Source organism: Quercus suber, unplaced genomic scaffold, assembly GCF_002906115.3.
Source record: "Quercus suber isolate HL8 unplaced genomic scaffold, Cork oak 2.0 scaffold_63, whole genome shotgun sequence".
NCBI classification, from domain to species: Eukaryota; Viridiplantae; Streptophyta; class Magnoliopsida; order Fagales; family Fagaceae; genus Quercus; species Quercus suber.
The window spans coordinates 1909370-1934858 of record NW_027069528.1 but is presented as its reverse complement, the minus strand read 5'-3'; the positions used below and the strand labels follow the sequence as shown (position 1 = coordinate 1934858).

Sequence of the window (25489 nt, the reverse complement as noted above, 5' to 3'; positions counted from 1 at the left end):
CCAAAGGCCAGAAACAACCCAAAGAACATATACAATTAGCAACTGAACATTACTTAGCTGTTTTCATTGAGAATTTATGTTCTACTTGATTGCGCATTTAGCCATTTACAAAAATAAAAGACCTTTTGCTTTACGACTGGATTTTGCCTAAATTCCATGTACCATAAGCAACTCGTTCTAGCAATGAAGTTCAACACCTGAACCTAGGCTAACCTTGACTTGTCAGACACAATAATGCAATTTCAATGAGTAAACAACAGCAACCACAACCAAATTAGCAAAGAAGTTCAACAGCTGAAACTAGGTCAATCCTGACTAATAAATTGTAATAATGCAATCTAAATGAGGAGGAGGTAAAAAAATAAAAATTAATAGCCAGAATTAAATTATAGGGGCTAAATGTTTAAGAACCCAAAGTTGTTATGAATAGTAAGAAGCACTGGAAGATTTGAGCAAAGAACCCTACTTTGAGCAAACAAGCAATTATTAACATAAACTTGAATTGTTACAGAAAAACTTGTTCCAAACCTTAAGAAAACTTGGCAAATTTCCAAGATAAAAAAAAAATAGGGTCATATTGGCTCTTTTTACATAGAAACAAACATTATTCACATTGGATTGCAGAAAATATTTGACTAGTTCAGAATGGAAAGACGAGAAGAATGAACACGCAAGCAAAAATTTGTGCATTTACACAACTATATATATATATATATATATAGAGAGAGAGAGAGAGAGAGAGAGAGAGAGAGAGAGAGAGAGAGAGAGAGAGAGAGAGAGAGAGAGAGAGAAGGAACTCACGTCATCCTCACCAACAGAGTGACTTCGTTGATGATTGGAATGTCGCTCACATTTCCAGGAATTGTATTCTTTGAAGAGACAAGTATGAGTTTGGTTAGTCTCTGTATTCTACTCATTAGAGCCACCTTGGCATCCTCCTCTTCCTCCAATCTTGATTGCATTTTCACTTGACCTTCTTCCAACTATCCAATCAACAATAGAAGATGACTAGTAAATAATAGTGACAAAATCATATTAACTAGTACTGCATCATATAACTTGATAAGACTACAGGAGAAGGGTGAGAAGAAACCTTTTGCCTTAAGGTCAAAATCTCATCATGATTAACACCAACAATCATCCCCTTCTTTAGCTGATCAAGTTCTTGTTTGAGGACTGAAATTTCTCTTGATACTTCTTAATCAAAGATTTTTCATCGATAATCTGGAATAGTATTTTTCAAAAAAACACTAAGAGTGAGATTGAATAGCCTATTACCGTACATTGCCATGAAAAATCTCTAATCACAATCTAGTTGCAACACACCTTATTACGTGAGGCATAGATTTCCACTCGCTTTGCCCTGCTCACAATCTAGTTGCAACACACCGTACATTTTGCCCATTATGTCTTATTCAGTCTACATTGGTCCTATTCGGTCCAATCTATCCACTTCAGTCCTATTCGGTCAGAAATTGTTCCTATTATGACTTCTTCTCTCCATTGGGTCCACTTTTTTCCAGTTGACCCAATTTAGTCTATTCAAACCCACAATGAAAGCATAAAATTTAGAAATAATGCCTATACTTTAATCAAATACCAACTTTTTCCTACATTGAGGTTCCCACATAGGTGCTTATAGTACTAAAAGATAGAATAAACTGTTACAATTAACATTTCAGCAAAGAAAACAAAAAAAATTGTTACAATTTAACACCTTCAAACTCAACAATTTCACAACGAAATAGAATAAGACTCAAGGAGATGCACCACTGACATAAGTTACAACAAATTACAAAAATGATTCACCTATTGCAGCAGCAGCCAGCCCAGTAGTTATTTCCTCATTCTGCTGAGCCACATACCATTTAATCAAGTCCCTCTGTCTCATTCCAGCCAGCCCAGTCCCTGCAAAAATGCAGACCACAACTTGTTTAAAGGCCATGGATTACAATGATGCAGAATTAATAAACCATTAACAACTTCTGAAGCAACACAGTTGTGTAATTTACATGGCTGACGAATAAATATTCAGTAGCCACAAACCTATTCCACAATGTGCAGTGACAAGCGGAAACACAAATTATGCAAAGCATCTACAAACCCATTCATCATCATAATTCACAACTACACAATATATTAGCATGAACTTTCTTAGGAAAACTATGCAAATATTCTTTATATTCAAAATCAGAGAATGGAGATAAAATTTTGAGGCAAGTATACTAACCCAAAGAACATGTTGCTGATGGGATACACTGAAATCTCAGCCTCTAATAGTGGTAAAATTAAGTCAGTTTGAAACAAATGCATGAATTATTCACAATAAGAAAACATTGAACTAGAATCGGCTTTACACAGTGACACAGTAGGCACGTTCATCTCAAGCATGGTATAACATGATAATTGTGTCCCAATGAAGGGAGGTTGTACACGGTCAATGTGCTTAGGCATAACGTCAAAAATCATACGAAGTGACACCCAATAAGGACAAGAAAGCATTTAACAATTGTACAAGCAAGCTATTTAAGTAACAAAAATAAGGACAAGAAATTACAATATCTTTCTTTGCGGCAGCTCTAATACATTGGTCAAAGAGCTTCCGAGAGGCCTACCCAGATGAGTGACTTCAGAGAGGCCTACCCAGAGAGCTTCCTTTCTGCTCTGCCTGCAAAATCAACAGCCACCGTTCAATGTAAGGTTACCGAAAAAGTGTTCCCATGTAAAGTAGGACAAAAAGAATTGACACATACCAAAATGAATAATGTAATATGGAGCAGGTTTTAAAGTTCCACTTTAGCAGCAGCAAGACAACCCTAGCTTTAATGATTCTTTGCTGACGACATTCCCTTGCGTCCACAACTCTTCCATTTCTTTATATTTTCCCCTCGGACCCCGAGGGAAAAATATAAAGAAATGGAAGACCTGGGAAGCAAGAAGAATCTCGTCAGCAAAGAATCATTAAAGCTAGGGTTGACTTTTGTGATGCTGAAGCAGTAGTTGAAAACCTGCCCGCATATGACAAAACCATGGGATGAACTTCTTGCTAACTTTTCTAGCCAATTGTTGATGGTTGCTGCCGGGCGGGTGTCTTTTCCGAGTTGCTGATAACCTGCCATAAATCCATTAAATGTGTTATCTCTCTCCAATATTGCTAGTTTCTAAGGATTTTAATCAATAATATTGCAAAACATTATACTTACAATTATGCTAGATCAAGGCGATAAAATGATAATTACGACAAGTTCATTGAAAAGGACATCTTGCAAACCTCAAGTTCCTTTAATAAGCGACAAGCTGCTTCTCCTCTTGCAATTTTTCCCCCCTCATATCCCTCTCCAATGAAAAGGACATCTTTCAGTTGTAAACTAAGCTCAGCATGCACCATATCTCCCTTCTTTATAAAATTTTCTTTTATAAAATACCCACGAGATGCACATAATTCATTCAGTTTTCGAAATGGATGCAGTTCAAGCTTATCAGGGGTCACAATTGGAGACAACAGGGGCTTATATATCCTCCAAACTTCATTAAGATTAAGCTTGGTGTCAAGTAGTATTGCCCCTGCAATACTTTCCACCATATCAACAAGAGCCTGTAACAAAAAGAAGATGGTCATACAAACAAACTAATCATGAACATAAAAATAATGGCAATCAAACCACAAAGAAGCAAGTCAATGTAGAACTCAACAACCAAATGACTTACACCAACTGCAAATATTTAAGAAACATTGACTAAGAACCATGGATATAAATGGCAACTGTCGAAATTCACAACATCTGGAAGAAAGAAAAGGTAATGAGCATAAGAACTAACCTTAGGACCTTTTGGGAGTTGGAGTGATCCATCAGTATGAGATTCAGAAATAGACTTCACATATTCTGTTATCTGACTTAGAAGTAACCCTGAGCAGTGTTGAAGATGCGGTGAAGGTTTTGTCTTACAGCGGCTTGAGCAAAATTTTCATTATTTACTGAAGCTGAACGCAAGTCAGTTAACTCGCTTGGATCAATATCTGTGTAGCTCTGATAGAGATGCCACGTAATAAGCAGGTCCAACACCGAGTCACCAAGATATTCAAGCCTCTGTCAAAAAATTCAAGAAGTTAAGAAGAGAGATTATATAGAGCTCTTGCTTATTGTTTGTTCAATTTCTTGCCATTTTCAAAATTTACAATGACTTCTTCAACAGACATTTAAAAAGGATATTTTAGGAAAAGGAAGAGGGGGTGAGGGGGCAGAAAGAGAAAAATTCAATCAAGTGATTCAAGTCTGCTAAGAATGTCCATTGATACCTGGTAACAATAGCCAACTCCTAGTTCTTGCTGGGATGCATGTGTTATGGCCTCCTGTAAAAGACCTTAACAGAAAATTCATAACCAAGCTTTGACTCTAGGGTTGCAATCTCATTATCTTTTGGGACATAGGACGTAGAAGGCAGTAGTAATTGCTTCAACAACTAACACGGGATCAAGTTCAGCATCAATACCAAGCCACTTCATCAGATGGAGTGCAGCAATTATTCCACCACCCACATAGTATGCTCCTATGAGGGCTTCAACACAATCAGCTATGGTTTTTGAACTCATCCATCGATGACCTTTATCACAACTATTTCCAATCAAAACTTTTGGGTCTTCAGTATGGAATTTTGCATCCAAAGGCACTTCTGGAGTATCCACCCCGCATTTACAAGGAACAGGCCGAATGGAACGCTGTCCTGGAGCAACCCAACGACGAGGATCAAATGCACTGTCACGTATATATCCCTGTCAAAGGAAAAATGCAAAGCATCATAAAGCAATGAACTCATAGACTCATTAATGTACTAAAGCCTGTTAAAAGTGAGACTTGTACCCAAATTACAGTCTCCTAAATGAGTGCAGGCAGGAATTGCAAAGCAGTGTATAAAAAAAAAAAAAAAAGAAGGGATAACCTATGTTCACATATTGTGGCATGTTCACAAAACATTAATGTCATTTTTCTTATGTACATAACAAAATACCAGTGATCATTAATCTAGTTCCGGTGCCTGAGTTTTATTTATCTGTCAAAGAAAGAAATTTATACACCAACATGCTGCTGATTATTACATGTTCATAATGACTTATTGGATACTAAAACTATTTTATCCAGGATGCCATTTCAATGTGCCCATCTTGTATTGTAGCTGAATCCAAATTTACAACTCTACTTGGTATCAAAGCGTCCTGATCCAACCTTAGAACTTACTAAAGCACATTGGAGGCTATGTTCCAATGATAGGGGTGTGCTAACATCAGCACCAACAAGGTCACCAGAATCCGAAGAACACATCATCCGACTTGCTGGAATCTCCTGATATTTGCGGTAATTTTCCCAATTTTTTTGGAGCCATCTGCAATGTCTTTTTCATTTTCCATTGTTTTCTTTTACCCTTGGCACCAATTCAACCCTAGAACCAACTAAAACGCATTGGAGGCTGTGTTCAATGATAGAGATTCCATGTACTTGACAAGGTGAGCTACTATATGGAGGTTTAGGGTGGAGTAGTGCAAGGAACCCGGTTTTGTGAGGCAGGTAGGTGCATGATTGAGAAAACAGAAGTACGCAAATGCCTTGTTTGATGTATTGTATTTAGCTCAGATTCAGGATGGGATAGAAGACAAAGTGTGTTGGACACTTAAGAGTAATGGCGAATTTTTGCTTGCTCATAACATGAAGTAATGAGAAGTAGGGTTGTTCAGGTTCCGACCGGAACCAATGAAACTGATTGGAGCCGAGCTGACTGCACCGCTCATAGCTATATATATATATATATACACACACTTCTAGAAGAAAAAAAAAAAAAAAAAAAAAAAAAAACCCTTCAGTTACCCTACAAACCTCACCCCCGAGATTTTTCTTCCTCATCCAATCACCCCCCTCCTCTTTCCTCAACAACTCAGATCTTCCCCAACTCTAGTTGCCATTTCTACCTTCCTCAAACTCTGGTCATCACCCCACAGCCAAACTCAAAAAGAGCAAAGCTTCCAGACTACAATAAAAAAGATTAGCTTTGATCAATCAAGAACAAAGAAAAAGAAAATGGGTTGCAGTTGCTCTAAAGGGTAAAATTTTTCATATCTTCAATCTGAGATTCTAAATGCAGTGGGTTTTTTATTTGCTGTGGGGAAAATTTTTTAATTGTTGTGGGAAAAATCCTTGTAATTTTTGGGTTACTCTCACTCTGATGGTTATGCATTTTTTGGAGCTTTCGAAACAGTATAGAATTTTTGTGTAAATTCTTGTGTCTCTTTTGTGTTTGGATGGGGGGAGATGGGGGAGAGCATAAGAAAGGAGGACCAGCATATAATGCAGGACAAGCCAGAACGATGCAACAAGAATATAAAAAAATAACAAGAAAACAAAAGATAGGAAACCTAGGAGTCAGCACCTAGGCTTGTTTGGAGTCCACGCCAAGCAAAGAAAACCACTAAGTCGGCACAAGTGGAAAAGAAAACGTATAGTTCATCAATTTTCTGATACAACTATATAAAAATTGATACTATGCATATTGTTATTAAAGAGAGATCATGAAGTTTTAATTCATATGCACCATGATGTGCCTAATAAAGCCACTTAAAGAGATGTAAGCCATAGAAAGGAGATATATGTTCTAATACCTGTTCAGCTAAATTGTTTCAATTAGATTATCAAAGTTGGAAAAATGAAATAAAATCATCTTTCTTTACAAAGGCTAAATATTATGAAAGCATAACTAGCACATAAATTTGCCAAAAGGACAGGAAAAAAAGACCTGAATACCAATATACAGAACATGTGCACTACATATAAGACATTATCCGTTGCAACAAAGCTCAAGCATTCAAATTAACAAACCTTCCTCATCGAAGTTTACAAGAAGGTTGTGTGGGTTATGACTTTGCTTTAACCGCAGCAAAGGCTATCCTGGATACATCAGTGTTATCCCATACCTGATCAAGACAAGCGTTATCTATGGAACTATATGGAGGAATCCAAAGGGGAAAATAAACAATAAGCATAGAAAATCATTCAAGATAAGAAATCACCTACTTTTGGTTGAAGTACTCTGAAAATGTCATATATTTTGATGAGGCATTATCAGTGTTTCCATCAAAAGGACTCTCAGCAGAGGTATTATTGACAACCTCAACAACAGAGTAGATTTTTCCAGTGTGAATTGCCAAAACTACCATATCTTTGAGATTGTTTGTGTCAGCCATACTATAAGCAAAGTGGATAACATTAGTGCTGCATGAACCATTCCTATAAGGTGATAAATTTCCTGTCTCACCATTACAATGTTCAGCACCCAACAAAGAGCTTTTTTTCATGATTTCAACCGCAGAAATGCAAGAATTGATGCCTATCCAATTTATTTGGCGAGGCTTAGGACTTGAAGTGTTCAATGTTTCGAGAGGTAGAAGCAAATACATGTTTGATGGGCTCCATAGTGATCTAGTTTCATTCTTAAGTAAAAATTCTCTGCATGTTCCAGCTGATTTAGAGCCAAAAAACAATCTCCCAAACAAACCATTAAAGAAAAATTCTTGAAAGCACTTTGCTTTTGTGATCTGATAAGGAATAATGGACAGCATGGAATTAGAAGAAATATTCCCAAAAAAGAAAAAGAATGATAAATGAATTAACAAGCTGATGTGTGCACCTGTTCTGCATCCAAATGCACTTGCCCGCAAAAAGATACAGAAGACTTAACCTTCTTTGAGACCAAGTAAAGCTCCAATTCAATATTTCCCACATCATCATCAAGCTTTGACTCAAGCAAAAGAACAAATCCAGAATAAAGCTCTCCGGGAATATTACATAAAAATTCAAATTTATAGGCCTGAAAAATGGCTCCATTGACTTTTCTCCCCAAGTTCCGGATAGTGCACGAATGCAAGTAGTCCCATGTAACTCCTTCCTCTTTGTTGTTCCTTCGAACACCAGAATAATAGGTATAAGGAAAATAAAAGGAGAAAAATAAAATGCCTTGGCACATGCCAGATATGATACAAAAACAAGATGCACAACATAAAAACTCAGACACCTAATGTATATTTTTCTGCAGTTGAATTCAAAAGTAACTCAAAAATAAACCATGAAGTCATCCAATGCATCAGACCGATGTATATTTTTAACATCAGGATCAAAAGTATTCTCTCATGAAAAGTATCAACATTGCTAATTTTTTTTTTTCACATACAAAGGCAAAATAAGAAAACAAAGAATTTATCAACAAGTAATTTTTTTAAAAAATAACATCACAAGTTGACAATTGACTTGTAAATGAGTATTTTACCAAGGCTTGTTTTATTGTTCCAATGTATTCTAGATTGGGTCAGATTCAAATAGAAATGCATGTCTTTCAATATATCAACTACCCCAATGAACCTTAAATAGGGACTACAGAACCATTTTGTGAACACTACATCTAACAACCAAAAATCAATTGGTCACATATACATACCTGCACCTGAAGCTGATTCTTTGCTTTTTACAATGAGATTTTTCTCTGGAAGCTCTTTGACAAAAATCCTAACCAAACAAATTCAAATCACAAAAAAAATCAAACGCAAGCAACAATTCAAACCCAGAAATACCCTTTAGTAGACAAATTCATCAAGTTTGTAAGACTCGAGTTTAATACTCCCCAACGTCATGAGGCTCAGCCCCTCTAACTTTGGCAAAGGTATTAGATTTCAGTGTCCATATTACCAGCCACTTGAAAACCATGAATAAGTTAGAATCATTACCAGCCACTTCAAAATCAACCAAATTCGGACTCTCCAAGCTTATTGGCATTAGAAAAGTTGAATTGTTGCTGCTTTTATTGTGCTGAAAGTAACTATATGACAGATAATTTGTTGCTGCTTTTATTTTGTTGCTGCTTTTATTGTGCTGAAAGCTTATTTTGTTGCTGCTTCCAGCCTTTTCGTAGCATTATCATCTTCATGAAAGTAACAAGTGAAAATGAGTTAGAGCGACATTACTTTAAGATCCTTTGTTATAGATTTCAAAATTTAGTGGTGTGGTTTGTACTTAAACCTATTTTAAAGTATGACCATTCGTAATTCGTAAAAGGTTATTTTGAAACTGCATTTCATCAAGGAACTAAGTTTTTGTCCCATAGAACAAAATGGAATAAATGATATGTTTCGATGACGTGTTTCCCCACAGACCCACAACACATTAATTGAAGATATATTAGTTCACTTGATCAAAGGGAAACATGTTTGATCAGAGAATATAATGAACTAACCATCAGAACAAAGAATGCTTTTTAGTTGCTCATAAATTTTCAAATAAACTTTGTAAAAGGTATCAATGGAGTTACCTTTTTTGGACCTTAGGTTGTCTCGTATAACGAGGAGGAGGTCTTGCATGCTCTTCGTCAGATGCCTCAGGCCCAGCCTTGTGTCCATGTTTGTGCCCCCTTGTCCCACAAGGAGGTGGCTTTGATATGCATTTCAGCCGACCTTCTGCCATTGCAGGTAACCCAACAGCCTACTCAGCCTGAATATGGGGTGGGTCGATGGCTAAAGAAGGGGCAATAGACGTACTGTGGGAGGGTGGCTCCTGCTGCATCTCAGGTGGGGTTGGATGAAAACCCAGGTGAAAAGATGGAATGGGTGACAGCTCAGGAAATGACTGTGGGAGGGGTGGACGAATGTCAGACCCATGACAAGGATGTGGCGTGGGTGGAGGGATGGTGGGGCGAGGAGCTGGATGTGGGATGGTAGGGCTAGGGGATGGATGTGGGGTGGATGAAGGGATGGTAAAGGTAGGGGATGGATGTGAGGTGAATGCAGAGATGGTAAACCTAGGGGATGGATGTGAGGTGAATGCAGGGATGGTAAGGCTAGGGGATGCATGTGGGGTGTATGGAAACCTAGGGGATGGATGTGAGGTGAATGCAGGGATGGTAAGGCTAGGGGATGGATGTGAGGTGAATGCAGGGATGGTAAGGCTGGGGGATGCATGTGGGGTGTATGGAGAGGAATCGGGAGTAGGGATAACCTGAGGGGTAGCAACAGGCGGACGAGAGGGACATCCCGTCGAAGTTGTGCTCGTGCTTGGGCCCTCAGTACTGCTTGGGCCCGCAGGAGTAGCTGCGTCCTCATTCGGGGCCTCAGGGATGGGAGGTTGTACACGGTCAATACGATGCACTGCCGTCAGCACATCAGTAATGTCCTCGTGCTCCTCCGTGCCCACTGGGTGATGCCTCGACAAACGGTTGACAAGTGAAACCTGCACATGAAAAACCCACATTAGTAATGCGTAAATCATCAACAATGCCAATCGATAATAAAAATAAATGTTGGTTTTGAAGTGGATCTAGTAGTAATAATTGCAAATTATAAGGAGAGCAAGTGCTAAGCAGAAAATGTAATAACATATATCATGTGTTGTAAACAGTGGTTTCGTGCTAACAAGTATAGTAAGATGTAAAAAACATGGAGAACTTACCAGCATAGTCAACTTAGCACCGGGCCTATCGATGAACCTCCGAGTGACCCTGTCGAACCAGCCAAAGTACTCGTGCTGTGGAGGCATCTCACCAAGCACTACTTCAAAACGCCGTTGAAGGCGATTACGCCAGTGGACTATATGCACAGCATGTCTCCGCATCCAATCGACACCGACCTTCCCCCTTAAATCAATTTTATGTAGGACTGTATCAGTGTCAATAGAAGGGGGAATTCCTTGGATCATCCCAAATTGACGAACGACACGTTCCGGTGTGTGTTTCTCTATTAGGTGGAAACACACAAGCGGCACTTTTGCCGTCCACACGGCCCTCCCGGCAACGCACCACGGCGGAAGGTGGTCGAACTCAGCTTCATATGGCTGCCACACCACCTAGAACATCCAAAAAACAAGTACAAAAGACATCAGGCTTTATATTTCAAAATTAACCATACCTATAAAATTGTTCCTAAACATGTAAAACAAGGCATTTTCATACCTGGCTTGGCAACATTGAAGCTAGTTGCTCGCGATACCTGTCCCTGAAGATGTGGGCGGGCCTATTTTTTTTGTTTGGGACCCACAACCACCTAGCACAATCAAGAACAATGGATCAATATCTACAACTTTCCTACGAAGATAATGTTATGATTAAATCTATAATGTAATCACATATATCAACTAAGATAATGTTCAATTAATAATATCACTAGAACTTCAACGGTCCCTATAAAAAACAAAGCACATACAAGGCACATGACAGTCACAATGCTGTAGAAGTTATTAGTTATCACGAAACAATATTAAAAATACTATTTTTTTCACATCCAAGCACATTTTCACAACAATAATGGACTCTCTCAAAAATTTCCAATTCATCAAGGGTTGCCCAAAACTGCCTTTATAAAAAACAATTAGTTGCCCAGTCCACCCAAAAACAAAAAAAAAAAAAATAATTCACCGACAAATAATAATTACTTAAAAAGAAGGTGTAGTGGGTGTTGGAAGGGAGAATGCACTATGTCCAAAATAAATAAAGGGAGTGGGGATGGGATTCAAGAAAGACTTACTTTAGGGCCAGTGGAGCACGCACTGGAGGACCGTAAGCACCCACTGGCGGGCCACGCTCAACTGCCGGGCACAAATAGGGGAACCTGGCCCATGCCCAATACTGGACCAATAGTAAGACCCCACCGATCTGACTGGTGCCCCTATCGCTTGCCTTGCATAACTCTCGGTACAACCATGCAAGGCAAGCACTTCCCCAACTGTACATATGTGGGTTGCGAAGATCCTCCAACTGCTGTACCCACATTAGATGCACCCTATCGCCGGATTTGTCCGCAAATATTGTGTCCCCCAATAGCGCTAGGATGTAGCATCGTGCGTACTTATGCACGTCATCCTCTTCAGCATTAGCCGACAATGGACCAGCAACTTGCTCCAAAAGTCGGCTTATGAGAATCCTCTGCCCATCTAATTGCTTATGCTGGTCTTGATTTATAGGTGCAAACCCAAGGAACTCCCGGCACACGACTGGCCAGGTTTTCTGCGTGCTCCCTGTTATAGCGTCACCATCAACGGGAAGCCCGAGAAGAACCTCCACATCCTGTAATGTGATACTGATCTCACCATGTGGCATGTGGAAGGTGTGCGTCTCAGGTCGCCATCGCTCCACTAAGGCCGTTATTAAGCCATTGTCAATCTCTCTGCCCGGGATCCAGAGGAGTCCCTCTAAACCAAGTGCCTTCATAATGTTAACGACTCGGTCGTCCACCATTGGCTCTCGATTGGAGAACTCTGAACTACGGCTGCGGCAGGTAAGGGTCCCTGGATCCTACACAAAACAGAACCATGGATTAATATTTGACAGGTGCAGGCAGTGGCGGAGCTAAAATCTAACTTGAGAGGGGGCGAAAATTACATTTGACAAGGACATTTATACACATGCAAGCGAACATATACATAAAATATTTGAGATCAATTTGCAAAATAACAATTCACTCGTGTATGCTAAGCCATATTTAAATGCAAGAAAATTCTCAATAAAATAGCATATTCATTATATTATATTTATCTATTTAGGAATTTATTTACATGAATAATCCTTTTAAAAATTTTAATTATAAAAAAAGTTCTAACTCTACTTACAAATTGAAAGATTTTTAGTTGTTAGATAGACATAAAGTTCAACTTATGTAAATTCCTATTTTTTTTGTACAACTATATGTTATAGGTCTATTTATTTTAGCTTAACATGCAAACTTATTTTTGAAAAGCCATCCTATTTATTAACCATTTATTTATACTACAATACAAGAAATGCACTTAAAAAGTTACCAAAGAAAGAGAGTAGAAAAATCAAACAATATGAGGTTATAAGTTAGACACGCATCAAGGTACCTGTTTGTTTGTTTGGTTATTTTTTTATTATTTAATAATAGAATTGGATTATGTTAATATAGGATGGGCTTATATTTTAAGAGGGCAAAAGTGGGCTATGCTCCCAATTATCTCATGCAAGCAGCTGATTGTTTGTTTACCATTTTATAACTTTTCATTAGTAATAGTTCTATTTATCAAAGTAAGTTAAGTAAATATTAACAGTTTTTTTGGGTGGGGCCAGGGGGGGCAAGTGCCCCCTCTCGACCCCCCCTGGCTCCGCCCCTGGGTGCAGCATATACATTGTATGAATGAAATGCATGTACATAATGCATAAAGATTTAGTGTTGCATTTTACCTGCCCATTCCAAATAACTTCAGACCGATGGTTGGGCTGCTGTGTCAACAACATCGTGTCACTGGGTCCAGGGTCTGCATGGTTAATCCGTGCAACATTTGCAGCAGCCATACTGCACAAAAAAGGTAAGCAATGCAAATACAAGTACACAATCAATGACTACTAAATCAAACCCAACAAAACACTACTCCATTCACAAAACAAACCAATTCAATCCAGTGCCACAAAACAATAAGCATTAATATGTCCAAGCAAACCAGAGATCACTAACAAAATATCATTATAACTAACTAAATCAATGCCAATACAAGTAAAGTACAATCAAAAGTGAGAATCATTTTGATGATGAAACTTTACAACTAATTGTGATAGTTTAAAGTAGTAATGGATCAAACTTTTGAAAGATTCCTAGGACCTTAGGTTTATGACTTGGAAAAGTTTTTCTTTTGTGATGCAAATAAGAGGTTCATGTGTTAATATCCATATGGGTACTTATTAAATAAAAAGTGTTAATATCCATATAGAAGTTCCTAATTGTGTACTTACTCAACTTTCTTGCCAATTTTCAAAGTTGACAAATTTATAATGTACGAGTGTTTTCTGCTAGGTGGGGAAAAAAAAAATCTCTGCACAAACCCTAGATGTACTATTTGACTTGCATTTTTTGCTCATTTACTACTTGTGAATCTAGACTCTAGTGAAGAAGCTAATTGAGTGGATGAAGCTGCATGAATATGCTTCCTTTAAAGAAGGGGAGGGTGAAACCTGTTCCCTTCCTCTATGGGATGCTATTGAGAGTTATCTACCCTTCAAAATTATCATTGCCATGGTTAGGTGGTAATTTGAGAATATATGGTTTAGAGGATACGGAAAGGCACTTGCTTTTTTTTTTTGTCTTCTATTATATAAACTGTATCCGTATATGGTCAATCTCATGTACGTGATTTGGACTCTGGATGTAGTCGGTGTAATTCATTTGAAGATGCCTCAATGTTATTGGAGGAACTCCGGTTGTTTGATAATCAGGTCTATGGTGTGGCCCATGGACTTCTTATGGGCTACAGGGAAAATGTATGGGTTCAAGCCCAATCTTTGTTCAATGAAGTAAAGCTTATGGACTCCTCAACTGCATCTGCTTTTTATAATGCTCTGACTGACATGCTATGGCACTTTGGTCAGGTAAGTCTTAGTCATTACTACTGTCTCTCTTCCTCTGCTTCTTGTCATTACCATACTTTTCATATGTACATGTGTGCTCATTCAAATCTTGCTTTTCCTTATATTTAAAAGAAGTGAAATCAAATTTTAGTTTTTAAAAGTGTTAAATAGATTATTACATATCAATTAATTAATTTTAGTTTCAATAGTTCTTGTTATCTATTTTTATTTCTTTTGATTGGTAAGTTCCTAGTGGGTTTTGAACCCATGATCTCACCCTCCACCAAGCACTGGCAAGCGGAGAAGTTGCTAATTGAGATGGAGCTTATTGGCTCTTATGTCTATCATTAGGATTGAGATTCTTCATTTTCAAATTGTGGATATGAACGCTCAGCATTTTTGAATAAATACTGGATCAACAGCTGATGACTCCCTTTATATACAATGTATGAGTGTGCAATGTATATTGATGCATTATGATTCCTAGCCTGTATTAATGTATATTAGAAGCAATTAGAAACCCAATCAGTTTTGCAGTACTGGTCTATGCATGTTCTGTATTCGCATATTCACCATAAGTCCTCAACTATTTTCTGTGGCCATGTTAGAAGTCCAAAGTACTTAAAAACCTGTCAAGGTGCAGCCTAGTGGTTGGAGGCTTGGGATGAGCAGTAGACCCAGACGTCCTAGGTTCAATTCCAACTAGGAGTTCCCCTGGATTACGTGATAGGCTGATACATGGTGCTAGTGGGTGGGGTCGTGTATTTGTGGTTTACTTCCTAGGTGTGGGTCTAAGGGCCCTGCCTTAGTGAGGTTCCACGTCATTAAAATAAAATCTATGGCCACTTCTAGGCCCTCAACCAGAAATTATAGGATTGCAAAGTCTCTCTAACTTAAGAAACATGAAGAAATTTCAAACGTATATTAATGACCTAATTAAATACCATGACACCAATTTTTGGGCCAAAAAAGCTTCTTTGTTATAAGTTGGTATTTCCTCAGTTAAAGGTCATGCTGGAAAAATATTTAACTTATTTCTGCTAGGTTGATGGCACTTTACCATTGTTAACAGCCGACATTTGTGGAGTTCATTTTTAATTTTAATTTTTAATTTTTAATGTTTAGGTCTCTTTGTAAGCAGAATCAATCTTTGCAAGATAGTTGCTAATTTTCTTCTGAGAACTAAGTGACACAACAAGATGGAGGACTCGGGTAATTCTTTCTTTTCTGAATCTTAATTATGCCTGCCATCAAGTTGGTGTACTATTGTAAATCGTAGCTCTTGAGATATATTTAAAATATTGAATTTGAAATGGAACTTTTTATTCATTAGAATTTTGATCAGTGGTTATATATTACTAGTGATTTAGACTCTTTTGGGTACTTGTTTGTCCGAGATTAAATTATATTATTATTATTTATTATGATTTATAGTTTTGTCAATTTCTTGGGTGCACTTCCCTTAATATAGATACAATTTTCTTGATTCTATGGGAAGTAGCTAGTGACCAAGGCTTAAGAAAAGCAATATAATTATGGTGGTCAATGTTCTCCTAGGTGATCTCTTGGTACAGTTAGCTAAATATATACTTCCAATTTTATTTGTATAATTCCAAAGTAGTATAACTATATACATACAAAAAGAGTATAGTATAAATACAGTTGCTTTTATCAATTTATTATTCATTTTTGTGGTTCTTGTTTTCTATTCCTTCTTATTAATCTAAAGTTACATATATCTAGAAATTCCTCCAAACTAGAAAAAGAGTGACCACTTAGCAGCTATAGTCTGCTATGAAAGTCTAGTGAATGTGAGATCCCAATACATAGTGCCATTATTCCATTGCATATAGTCCTCTTCAAAAGGTTTTTTTTTTTTTTTTTTTTAAATTTTAATTTTTAATCTCATGCCCAATCATTAAAATCACTATGAAATCAAACATTCTAGCTCCATGTATCCCCATCCATCTGTCTAACCAAAACTGAATATATTGATGCACTAAGAAGCATGGCCATAGACATGACAATGGACATGTGACATGGCGACATGGCAATTTAAAAAAAAAATAAAATTAGGACACACTATGGTGACATGATAATTAATAATTAATAAATACATATTTTTAGGTATATTTTATTTATTTTGAAGCATATTTTATGTTTATTTAGCTTTTACAAATAAATTATATCCATCAATATAACTAAAGAATGGATTTAAAGAAGCTTCGTTCATCTGCATGTGTTAATTGATTATTAATATTGTCTGCATTTGTTTATCAAAAAAATAGTATGCATTTGTGTGAAAGGGATTTAAAGAAGATGCATGCATTAACTGCAACGATATTCAGTGTTGTTTCTAGCACTTGAGGGCATAATATTAGTGAAGTTTGTTTCTAATTTTTTTCCTTTATAATTTCTTGAGGTTTATTTTATTTTTTCTGTTGGAGTTTTTTTTGATAAGTTAGTTTTCCGGTGGAGTGCTATATTAATTTACAAAGGGGTATGTTTTGTTTCAGAGGATGACCAAATTCCAGCTATCCCTACAAAGGAGCAGCCTAAAAATAAATGGGATGATGAAGATGTGGATGATGATGATGTAAAGGAATCATGGGAGGATGAAGATGAACCTACACCAGTATGATCAATAATTTAACTACGATCTCCTAGTATTTTCCTTTTTACCACACTTGTTGACTGGAATAGAGGACTGAGTATTGATTGATTGATTCATTAATAGATTGAGGACTGAGTATTTTCTTTTTTACCACATTTGTATTATTAGTTCTGGATTGAACAATTTGCAGAACCTCTGAGAACATTCTATTTGTATACAGATCCAGTTTATTTTTTGACATTTATATTTGATAAGCTTAATTGAAAAAAGTTACATAATTTCTTGAAAATTGTTTTGCTGTTTTTGAGTTTGTTTTTGGAGGTAGCACATGGCTCATATTTGGGTTGCCTATTCCTGTGTTGTCTTCTGACTGCACCAGTGGTCTGGGCAAACCAATAAGTCCAGGTAACATGGACCTTAACAAAAAGATGTAAAAGTTTTCTTCTGGTAGTCCGTTGTGGTGATTGCATAAATGCCCCTGCACATGTTGTTAATCGTTCATTTTGTATTAAAAGATGTTTTAGTTCTGAAATTTTCCAAAGAAATTTGTATTTCACTGTCAACTTGTTGGATGCATATGTTTTAGTGGAACATGGATTAGAGTTTGTTATTATGCAGTCATGGTGTTAAGGAATAAGAACACTGTTATATGGAGTTACATGCTAATACCTCATGTTTATGGTGGTTTGCTTTGTTTATGTTAATGAAAAATCTGTTGTCTATATGTGATGGACCAGGCACCTGAAACTAAACCTCCAGTTGAAAAGGCTCCAAAGAAACCCACAGTGAAAGCAACTGAAAAGAAAGGAAAAACTGTTGGAGTAGTACAGGAAGAGCCACTAGATCCTGTAGCTGAGAAACTTCGCAAGCAAAGGTAAAGGTTTAAATAATTAGTACTGCTAATAATGAATTTTTTAATCTTATTTTGGGTAGCAAATTAATTGTAGGCATGTCTATTTCTTATCTGATGAGTGGGAAATGGTTTCCAGAAAACCCTTCAAAATTATGGGCAGCAATGAATATTATTTTTTTATACTCTCTGTCTTGAGCAGAAAATTGTGTTAAGGTTGCATTTCTTGTTTGTATCTAATGCTTGACTCAGATTTTTGGTAACTGGTGAGGCAAAATTGGTTTCCCTCATATGCTGCAACCTGCAAGTCTTATGAACAAACAGCATCAAGTTTATTTCTCTTGTGTGCACTAAAATTGTTAATATCTAGAAAACTATTAACTGAAACTGCATTGAGGTTTTGTTTAGTTTGAAGCTAAGTTCTCTACTGAACTGACCCTGTGTGAGCCGATCACCCTAGCTCAATAAATGATTTTTTAGATATTCATGTGTGAGCATTGAAGGCAATGTTGATGTTTGACATGTCCATGTGTTAGACATGGAAATGACTATCATGGATGATCTATGATATGGTGCCCATTGTCACATGAATTATTGGATTTTTATAATAATTTTGGACATATAATAGCATCATTAAAAATTTAGGATATTTAATAGGTTAGCAGTGTGAGCAAGAAATTAATCAGTGAGAAATATGAATCACGCATATGTATCATACAAAAGTAGAGGCACTTTTTTCTCTTGCATGTAATGTTATTCACCATTTAAGTGTAAGTAGAGAACTAGATCGTTTTGCTGCACTAATTCAAGGAAGATTTTAAAGATGTACGCCTTTATGGTTTGCATATTTCTTTGAATGGTTTTGATCTACAAATAATTCCACCAACCTATGTGAAAATGCTTAGAACCTAACAATGTAATTTGGTGGTGCCGTTGTAGTTTATCCTGTAAAAGCATATATACTACTATCATTATTAATATCATTGTAGTGCCACTCTTGTCTACTTCAGAGGTTTTTTGCTAAGTGAATTCACCACTGAAGTTACATGGCTACTTATGATCTTGTTAGGGATATTAGTCCTGTGGAGTGTTGACATTGCTCAAATAAAATATCAGCGAATAGTTTAGAGGAAAAAAACCCTAAAAAAGAAGAGGAAGAGCAAAAAAGATTTACAAAATTCTTTAATAAAAGGTGGGTACTACTTTCCTATTCATTATTCATAGCCTTCCCCGGAACAAGATTTGATTTTTTCACTGGTGAATTTTGTCAATTCTGTTCCTTACCGGCTTCGTTGATTGACTTTTGTTTGGAGATGTTATTTACACTCTTTCTATAAGACACTGTTCGATAGCTTCTTCTCCTTTCTCTAATCTGTCCTATGTATATTCTGTTATTGACATTTTAGTTTTATGTGTTGTGGTTTTCATAGGTTGTGATTTATTTATTTGTTTCAATTTGGTGGTGTGTAGGTGGAAATTTATTGGCAAGGATTTCATACAATTGTTGCTCTATCTCATTTATATGCTAGGCACCCTCTCTCCCTCTCATATTCTTTTTAAATATTTAGTTTTTTTGTTTACTGCCCTTTTTTTTTTTATATTTTACATATTCTTATATAATTCTATCAGCAAATTGTGGCATGTTAAATTTGTCTATTAGTTTTGTGTATTTTGTAGAAGATTTGCACGGACAAGGTCTTCTGATACTGGAGCAATGTTTTTGCATTCAAATAAGTGAGAATCACAATTCAGGTGGATTGATATTCATGGGTATATCTATACCTTATTCTTTGAGTTTTTTTTTTTTTTTTTTAGAATTTCTTATATAATTTTATTAGCAAATTAGCAAATAGTCCATTCCTTTTTCCATTTTGTTACTTTGTTATACTATTTTCAACAAGAAATAAACTTAATTGAGTTCCTTGATTAGGCCCTTAAAGAGGGATCAAAGTAACTAAATACAACATACTTGGAGTAGACGCTGAGTCAAAATATCAATTCTATCCAACTAAGGAATGAAATGGTCTATTTCTTCCCAAATTTGAAACCACTATCTAAAGCTATGAGAAAGCTTCTATTTTTTTTTTTTTCTACTAAAGCTAATATTTAATCCAGAACAGAGACAACAGCAAGGAGGAAGATGATTTAAAATTTGAGATTCATCATGGGGGAAGGTTCAGGAATCTTAATGGGTTAATTCATGTTCAGGAATCTTAATGGGTTAATTCATGTTTAGGAATCTTAACGAGGCAAGGTTAGCTATGTGCTCCAAGTTATTTTTATTTTTTAGGGGGATTAATATTTTGATGCTTATGTATATATTGTTTTGTGTGTTATAATGTAGGATACATTGTCTACCAATGGTCAGAAGACACCTCAAAGCTACCATTAATTTCAGGCAAGTAGTTTTTTCTTGTTAAATTTCATTTTGTGATCCTTTGATAGATATACTACCATTCTTGCCTAAATCGACATTGGTTGATGTAACTGGACTGACTTGGAAATCTTTCAATCTATGATGTTTTCTTACCTGCTCGCTTGATTATGATTTAATTTTTGGTAGATATTTTCATGAATGTGGGTTAAATTGCAAAGTTTATGTCTTTAACATCTATTTTATATGCATTTAGGTATTTCAGCAAGATTTGTCTGTAGTAGTTCATTCAAGCACTTTGGAATCATAGCAGTAATAGGAAGCAAAACACCATAGCTTGTCATGCATTAGATATGACAATAACAAACGCTAAGAATCGACAAGAAACAAATGTTGTAGGCATGCAAGCAAAGCTCTAAAAGACCATTGTGATAGCAAAAGAACTGCTAAAATTGGGACAATCAACACTAGAGACAAATCTAAAAATGAAGCCACTGATAAGCAGAAGTAGAGACAAGTGTATATCTGTGAATCATTATAAAGTGAGACAATTTAACAGCTTAAGGGTTCCTCTGTATCACCTTATGATTTTTGTCTAAGCTCAGGGGACCCCAAAAAAATCAATCCAAACCAATACTTTCAGATTTAGATACAAAAAGAGAGATGAAGAGAAAAGAAACATATGGTACCGCTCATGTGTTTCATTATTACTGATAATAAAGTTTTGGAGGGAGAGGAGTGCTAGGAAATTTGATGAAATTGATGTCTTGGTGTTTAAACTGAAGTTACTATGGGTTGGAGCAATTAGGGTTTTGCTTCTTTGTTTGTTTCTTGGATTTTTTAAGATATTGTAATTTTAGATCTTATTTTCTTTCCTTTTTCAATATCTTTTGTGCATCTCATATATACTACCTGAGTATAAGTGCCATGCCTTGTTAAAAAAAATTGATGCTTATAAAGAAAGGAATTGCCTATGAATGATTTTATGTGCGCAAAGAGGAATTATGGTAGATGTTGTTGGTATATGTCTATATGATGAATTTTTGGGGGGTTTTTTTTTGGGGGGGGGGGGGGGGGGGGGGGGGGGGGGGGTTTAAAGGAGACTAGGCTAGGGGCATATATTTAGTTGGAACTATGGAGAGATTAAGATAAATGGGTGGTGTGACAATTATGCTATCAAAAAATAGCACATTGGCAAGAAGTCGTGGAAGGTTTGGTCTAGTCATGTACAACTTGCATAACCATCAAATGTAATTCTCTCTTATTTGTTTTTGCACTGGATCTTGAGCATTTTTGCCTAATGGAGATTTGTTTGATTGTAGTTTAAAACTTTATGGATTCTCAGATAAGCTGTCTTGCTGTATAGAGTAGCTTTTTGCAACTTTGGTAAAGATGGTTGTAACAAGATTTATGACTTTCACTATAACAGTGATGACTCAGATCATAATGGTTCTAATATATTTCCTTATGTAACTTTGTCAATGAGTTATTGTTAAACTAGGCTTTTGAACATTCTTTTTTTTTCAATGTAATTGTTCTTTCTCTTTTATATAGTTACTTACTAATTATCAAAAAATATAGTTACTTACTATATAAAGCATATACACATACATACATAATTGGGTAATTGAGTAGGTTGGGTTTTAGCTTAAATTTTTTGGTTAGGTTTGGGTATGGATAATAATTATTTTGTTAAATAAATAATAAATGGGTATTTAAACATCCAATCCATTTATGACTTTTCCAAACCCACCCATTTGCCACCCCTAAGTTAAACACAAACTAGTGAGATACATGTTTTCTTTTGGTAGTTAACTGGTGAGATGCATGCTTTCATAGAATCCTTCTATCAATCAAGTTTGATGAGGTATAACTTGACATAGTATTGCCATGGGCAATAGAGTAATATCAGTGAAATTCTAGTTATATTTTTTGGTTTCCATTTAATAATCTCACTTGCACCAGCAGTAAAAGAGGCTTTAAAAATCTAATTAGCAGTTAATTTCTTTTAGGTGATTAGATAGACCAAACCCCCCACTACCTGATTTAGGTTAAATTGCTGGGAATGTTAAAATCACAAGATTGGAGCTGCTACCATTATGAAAGCTGTTAATTCACTTAAATTGAAGTTTAGGCAGTCAGTTTGATAGATAGAACAGCACTCTTTTCAGCAGTCAGTGTTCTTATCTACTGATTCACTAGTTTTGGTGCATCAGCTTGACAAGTCCATGTAAAAACTGGCTCTATTGTTGATGACATAGGTTAAAAGCCTCTTTTATCTCTTGTATTTTCAAGAAAGTGGACAGAAATACAGCAGAAGAAGCTCACTGAAATGCTAAGTTTAGTTTGCCATAATGAGGAGATCAAAACATCCTGTCAATACTGCATTAAGCATTGTTTGGAGGTTGTGCAGTTCTTTATTGGGTTTATACTTTTTTATTTTTTTCTCTTTGTAGACTTGTTTTCTGGTCCATCTAAACTGTTCCCTCGGTAGTTTTATTGTGAAGCTATCTCTTGAAATGTGATTTTCTGGGATGGTCTTTTCTTTTTATTTGTTCTACCGAAGTTCTTATTGACAGCAAAGAAATCAAAGCTTTTCTCTGATAGAATAGACGCAAACGTGTACGTCTTCTTGAATTACATACTTGTGTAAACATCATATATGGGGCCTATGTTGAATGATATGTATGCGTTCAATAGAGTTTAAATAAGTTATTTATCAAAAACAAAAAGAGTTTAAATAAGTGTACCATATTAGTAATATTTATTAGTGTACCATACTAGTCTTTAAAGACTGATTGTTGATAATTGACTCAAATTGACTAATATTATCATAACCAATAAAGAATAACTTTGCATTTAATTATGACAATATATATACACACACACAATCAAATTTGAACCTATGGCGCGCTGATTGTCATTTATAATCATCACACCAAGACATCAATTGGTTTTTTGTGAAGATGAAATTCGAACTCAGGTTCCTTATCTATGACAAGAGAGTTTACTAATTAAGCTAAATAGAAACAAATAGTGAATCTTAATCTGCCTTGTTAAATAGAGGATCCCTTGTTTGTCTTGAAACTACAATGAGATTTATTTCGCTTTAACATGATGGGAATAATCTACCTTGTTTACTTAGCTTAATGCACACCAAGCTCATTTGCCATATTGATAACTTTTTTGAAGAACAATTATGTTCTAATGTAGGTTTTAAAGTCTTTACTTTTCAGGTTCCTACCATTCATGAACCTAGACTGTACTCCTTTCTTCGGTGCCAAACCCAAACTTAATTAAAAAGAGCATAAACAAACACAGAGTCTTTCCTCCACAATCATCAATACGGGAGGGAGAAATTGTTAGAACACAACGGCCATTTTGAAACTTGAAAAGTAACATTTCCTAAAATAATTTATATGGGTTTATCCTATTTCCACAAGTTTATTATTATTACTTGTTAAAGATAAAGTTTTGAACAAAACAGCATTAATAGAAAAACAGTCTAAAAAATTTATGAAAAAAAAAAAAAAAAAAACCCATAATATGTAAATGATTAGATGATTATAGAAAAGGGAGAGGGAGAGACCTGGAGGTGGCAGAGCTTGATGTGTTCCAAGACCTTCTTGACGGCGTGGGTGCGAGAGGACTCGGTGGCGCCGTCGAGGAATTTTCCGAGTTGAGGAGAGAACTGAACCACGTTCTGACTGCCGATGTTGGAACGAGCTTCGGTAGCAGTGAGAGAGACAAATCGCCTGTGTGAGTGAGCGAGAGAGAGAGGGAGGCTGAGGTGAGGTGTGCGACTGAGAGAGGCTGAGGTGAGGCTGACGGAACTGAGAGCGGGTGAGTGAGAGAAGACGAGAGAGGGTGAGTGAGAGTGAGAGTGGAGAGTGACTGTGAGAGAGAGGCGTTTAATTTGAAAATATCCTATTAAAACTCGACTTTCAGAAAGTCGAGGTCTAGGTGGCGCCACGTCAACGCCAGATGGCGTCTACGTGGAACTCGAGTTTTAGAAACTCGAGTTTTATGTGGATGCCACGTGGTACCACGCCACGTCAAACAGAAAAAATCGACCCTCAAAAAGTCGAGGTCTGAGCGCAAAATTCGAGTTTCTAAGACTCGAGGTGTTAGTAATGTATATTGTTTGCAAACCGGGCCAACTAACTAAATAGTTGGCTAATTATGGGTAATTACCCATTTCGTCCATCTTTTTTTATATAACTTTCAAAAATTGGGGATTTTGTGGAAAAAAGAAAAAAAGATAAGTGTGCATGGATTAAAAATTGTAGCTTCAAATGCACTTAAAATAAAGGTTGACGGTAAAAACTATGAATAAATAAATAAAAGAGTTGAAAAATAAAATAAAATAAAAACGTGTCAAATGAGAGAAAGATCAGAGAGATATGCACATAATTCAATTAGTTCATTTTGACCCCATACTTGATAATAAACGTTATTTACCCTTAAAGGAAGATTTGTGACCACCTTAAGGTTTTTTTTATTTTTTATTTTTTATTTTTAATTTTTTTTATGCCCAATAAAATTAAACTTTGGTCCATAATTTGGTCTACTTAATAATATTAGAGCCTTTCAAGCAAAAAGAAAAAGCGCAAAAAAAAAAAAAAAATCTTTGTACATTACTATTTTACATTTCATACAATATATATATATATATATATGGCCCCCAAAAAATAAATTCCTGACTCTGCCACTAGTCAAAAGCTTATTTATTATCCTTCCATTGACAAGAGGAAAGAGAGGTCAACATGAATCAATTATCTCTCTCTCTCTCTCTCAACATGTAACTTGGAATAGCTTCCCAATTTGCGCTGAGAGAAATAATAACTTTTGAAACAAATGGACTTAAATTCCATTTTTCATCTTCCTTACAGTGCTACAATATTTTTAGTCTTATTCTTGTTTGGGGTTTAATGACATTTTTGCAAAGTTTGTTCATATTCTAGACAAGAATAAGACTAGGGATCAAATTGATATGGTACTAAAAAGTTAGTAACCAAATTGACACAATTGAAAATTTAGGGATCAAATTGAAATATAGTGTATAAGATAGGTGTTAGGTTCTAAAAGTTTAGAACAATTGGCAAATCATGAACACAAACTTGTCTAGATATAGATCCTAGGGTCTATAGGTATTATTAGACAATGCTCAAGGTGATTCAAGTTAAGATTTAAGAACATACAAGCTGTAGAAAGAAGAATTCAGAATCTGCCTGGTTCGACTGATCGAAAGACAGGCTCGACCGATTGAAATATGTAT

At 36.0% G+C, this 25489-nt stretch overlaps 3 protein-coding genes and 2 long non-coding RNA genes across 5 annotated transcripts; 2 read left to right on the top strand and 3 right to left on the bottom strand.

Annotated features, from left to right (window-relative positions):
• Positions 1-818: 818 nt before the first annotated feature.
• LOC136067213 (uncharacterized) lies at positions 819-2957 on the bottom strand. The gene is made up of 6 exons (XR_010628728.1): positions 2754-2957; positions 2558-2668; positions 2231-2445; positions 1327-1908; positions 1094-1224; positions 819-983 (listed from the first exon to the last, which is right to left on the bottom strand). It is a non-coding gene; the product is annotated as an uncharacterized LOC136067213 (long non-coding RNA).
• Positions 2958-2973: 16 nt separating this feature from the next.
• Positions 2974-9494, bottom strand: LOC136067229 (endoribonuclease Dicer homolog 3-like). Its single transcript, XM_065772777.1, is given in 14 exon segments — positions 2974-3112; positions 3204-3595; positions 3820-3929; positions 3932-4088; positions 4298-4362; positions 4365-4444; positions 4446-4771; positions 6647-6654; positions 6864-6958; positions 7059-7579; positions 7672-7874; positions 7877-7942; positions 8476-8543; positions 9343-9494. Coding segments are annotated over 13 exon segments (2211 nt in total). The 3' UTR covers positions 2974-3112; positions 3204-3235.
• LOC111991046 (serine/threonine-protein phosphatase 7 long form homolog) lies at positions 9472-24080 on the bottom strand. The gene is made up of 6 exons (XM_065772755.1): positions 23801-24080; positions 13216-13327; positions 11546-12312; positions 10975-11065; positions 10476-10868; positions 9472-10256 (listed from the first exon to the last, which is right to left on the bottom strand). Exons 2-6 carry the CDS (start codon positions 13324-13326, stop codon positions 9513-9515), a joined length of 2106 nt encoding a protein of 701 aa, XP_065628827.1. The 5' UTR covers position 13327; positions 23801-24080; the 3' UTR covers positions 9472-9512.
• On the top strand, positions 15478-17884 carry LOC136067236 (uncharacterized). The gene is made up of 3 exons (XM_065772780.1): positions 15478-15585; positions 16890-17008; positions 17725-17884. Exons 1-3 carry the CDS (start codon positions 15573-15575, stop codon positions 17863-17865), a joined length of 273 nt encoding a protein of 90 aa, XP_065628852.1. The 5' UTR covers positions 15478-15572; the 3' UTR covers positions 17866-17884.
• On the top strand, positions 19175-20223 carry LOC136067235 (uncharacterized). The gene is made up of 4 exons (XR_010628733.1): positions 19175-19366; positions 19515-19589; positions 19953-20091; positions 20182-20223. It is a non-coding gene; the product is annotated as an uncharacterized LOC136067235 (long non-coding RNA).
• Positions 24081-25489: the final 1409 nt, after the last annotated feature.

Coding starts and splice junctions, on each gene's coding strand:
- LOC111991046 (XM_065772755.1), bottom strand. CDS start 13,326: ATGGCTGCTGCAAATGTTGCACGGATTAACCATGCAGACCCTGGACCC. Junction 10,869..10,974: donor CTTCAATGTTGCCAAGCCAG/GTATGAAAATGC, acceptor TGGATGTTCTAG/GTGGTGTGGCAGCCATATGA. Junction 10,257..10,475: donor GTGCTAAGTTGACTATGCTG/GTAAGTTCTCCA, acceptor TTTCATGTGCAG/GTTTCACTTGTCAACCGTTT.
- LOC136067236 (XM_065772780.1), top strand. Junction 17,009..17,724: donor ATGAAGATGAACCTACACCA/GTATGATCAATA, acceptor GTGATGGACCAG/GCACCTGAAACTAAACCTCC.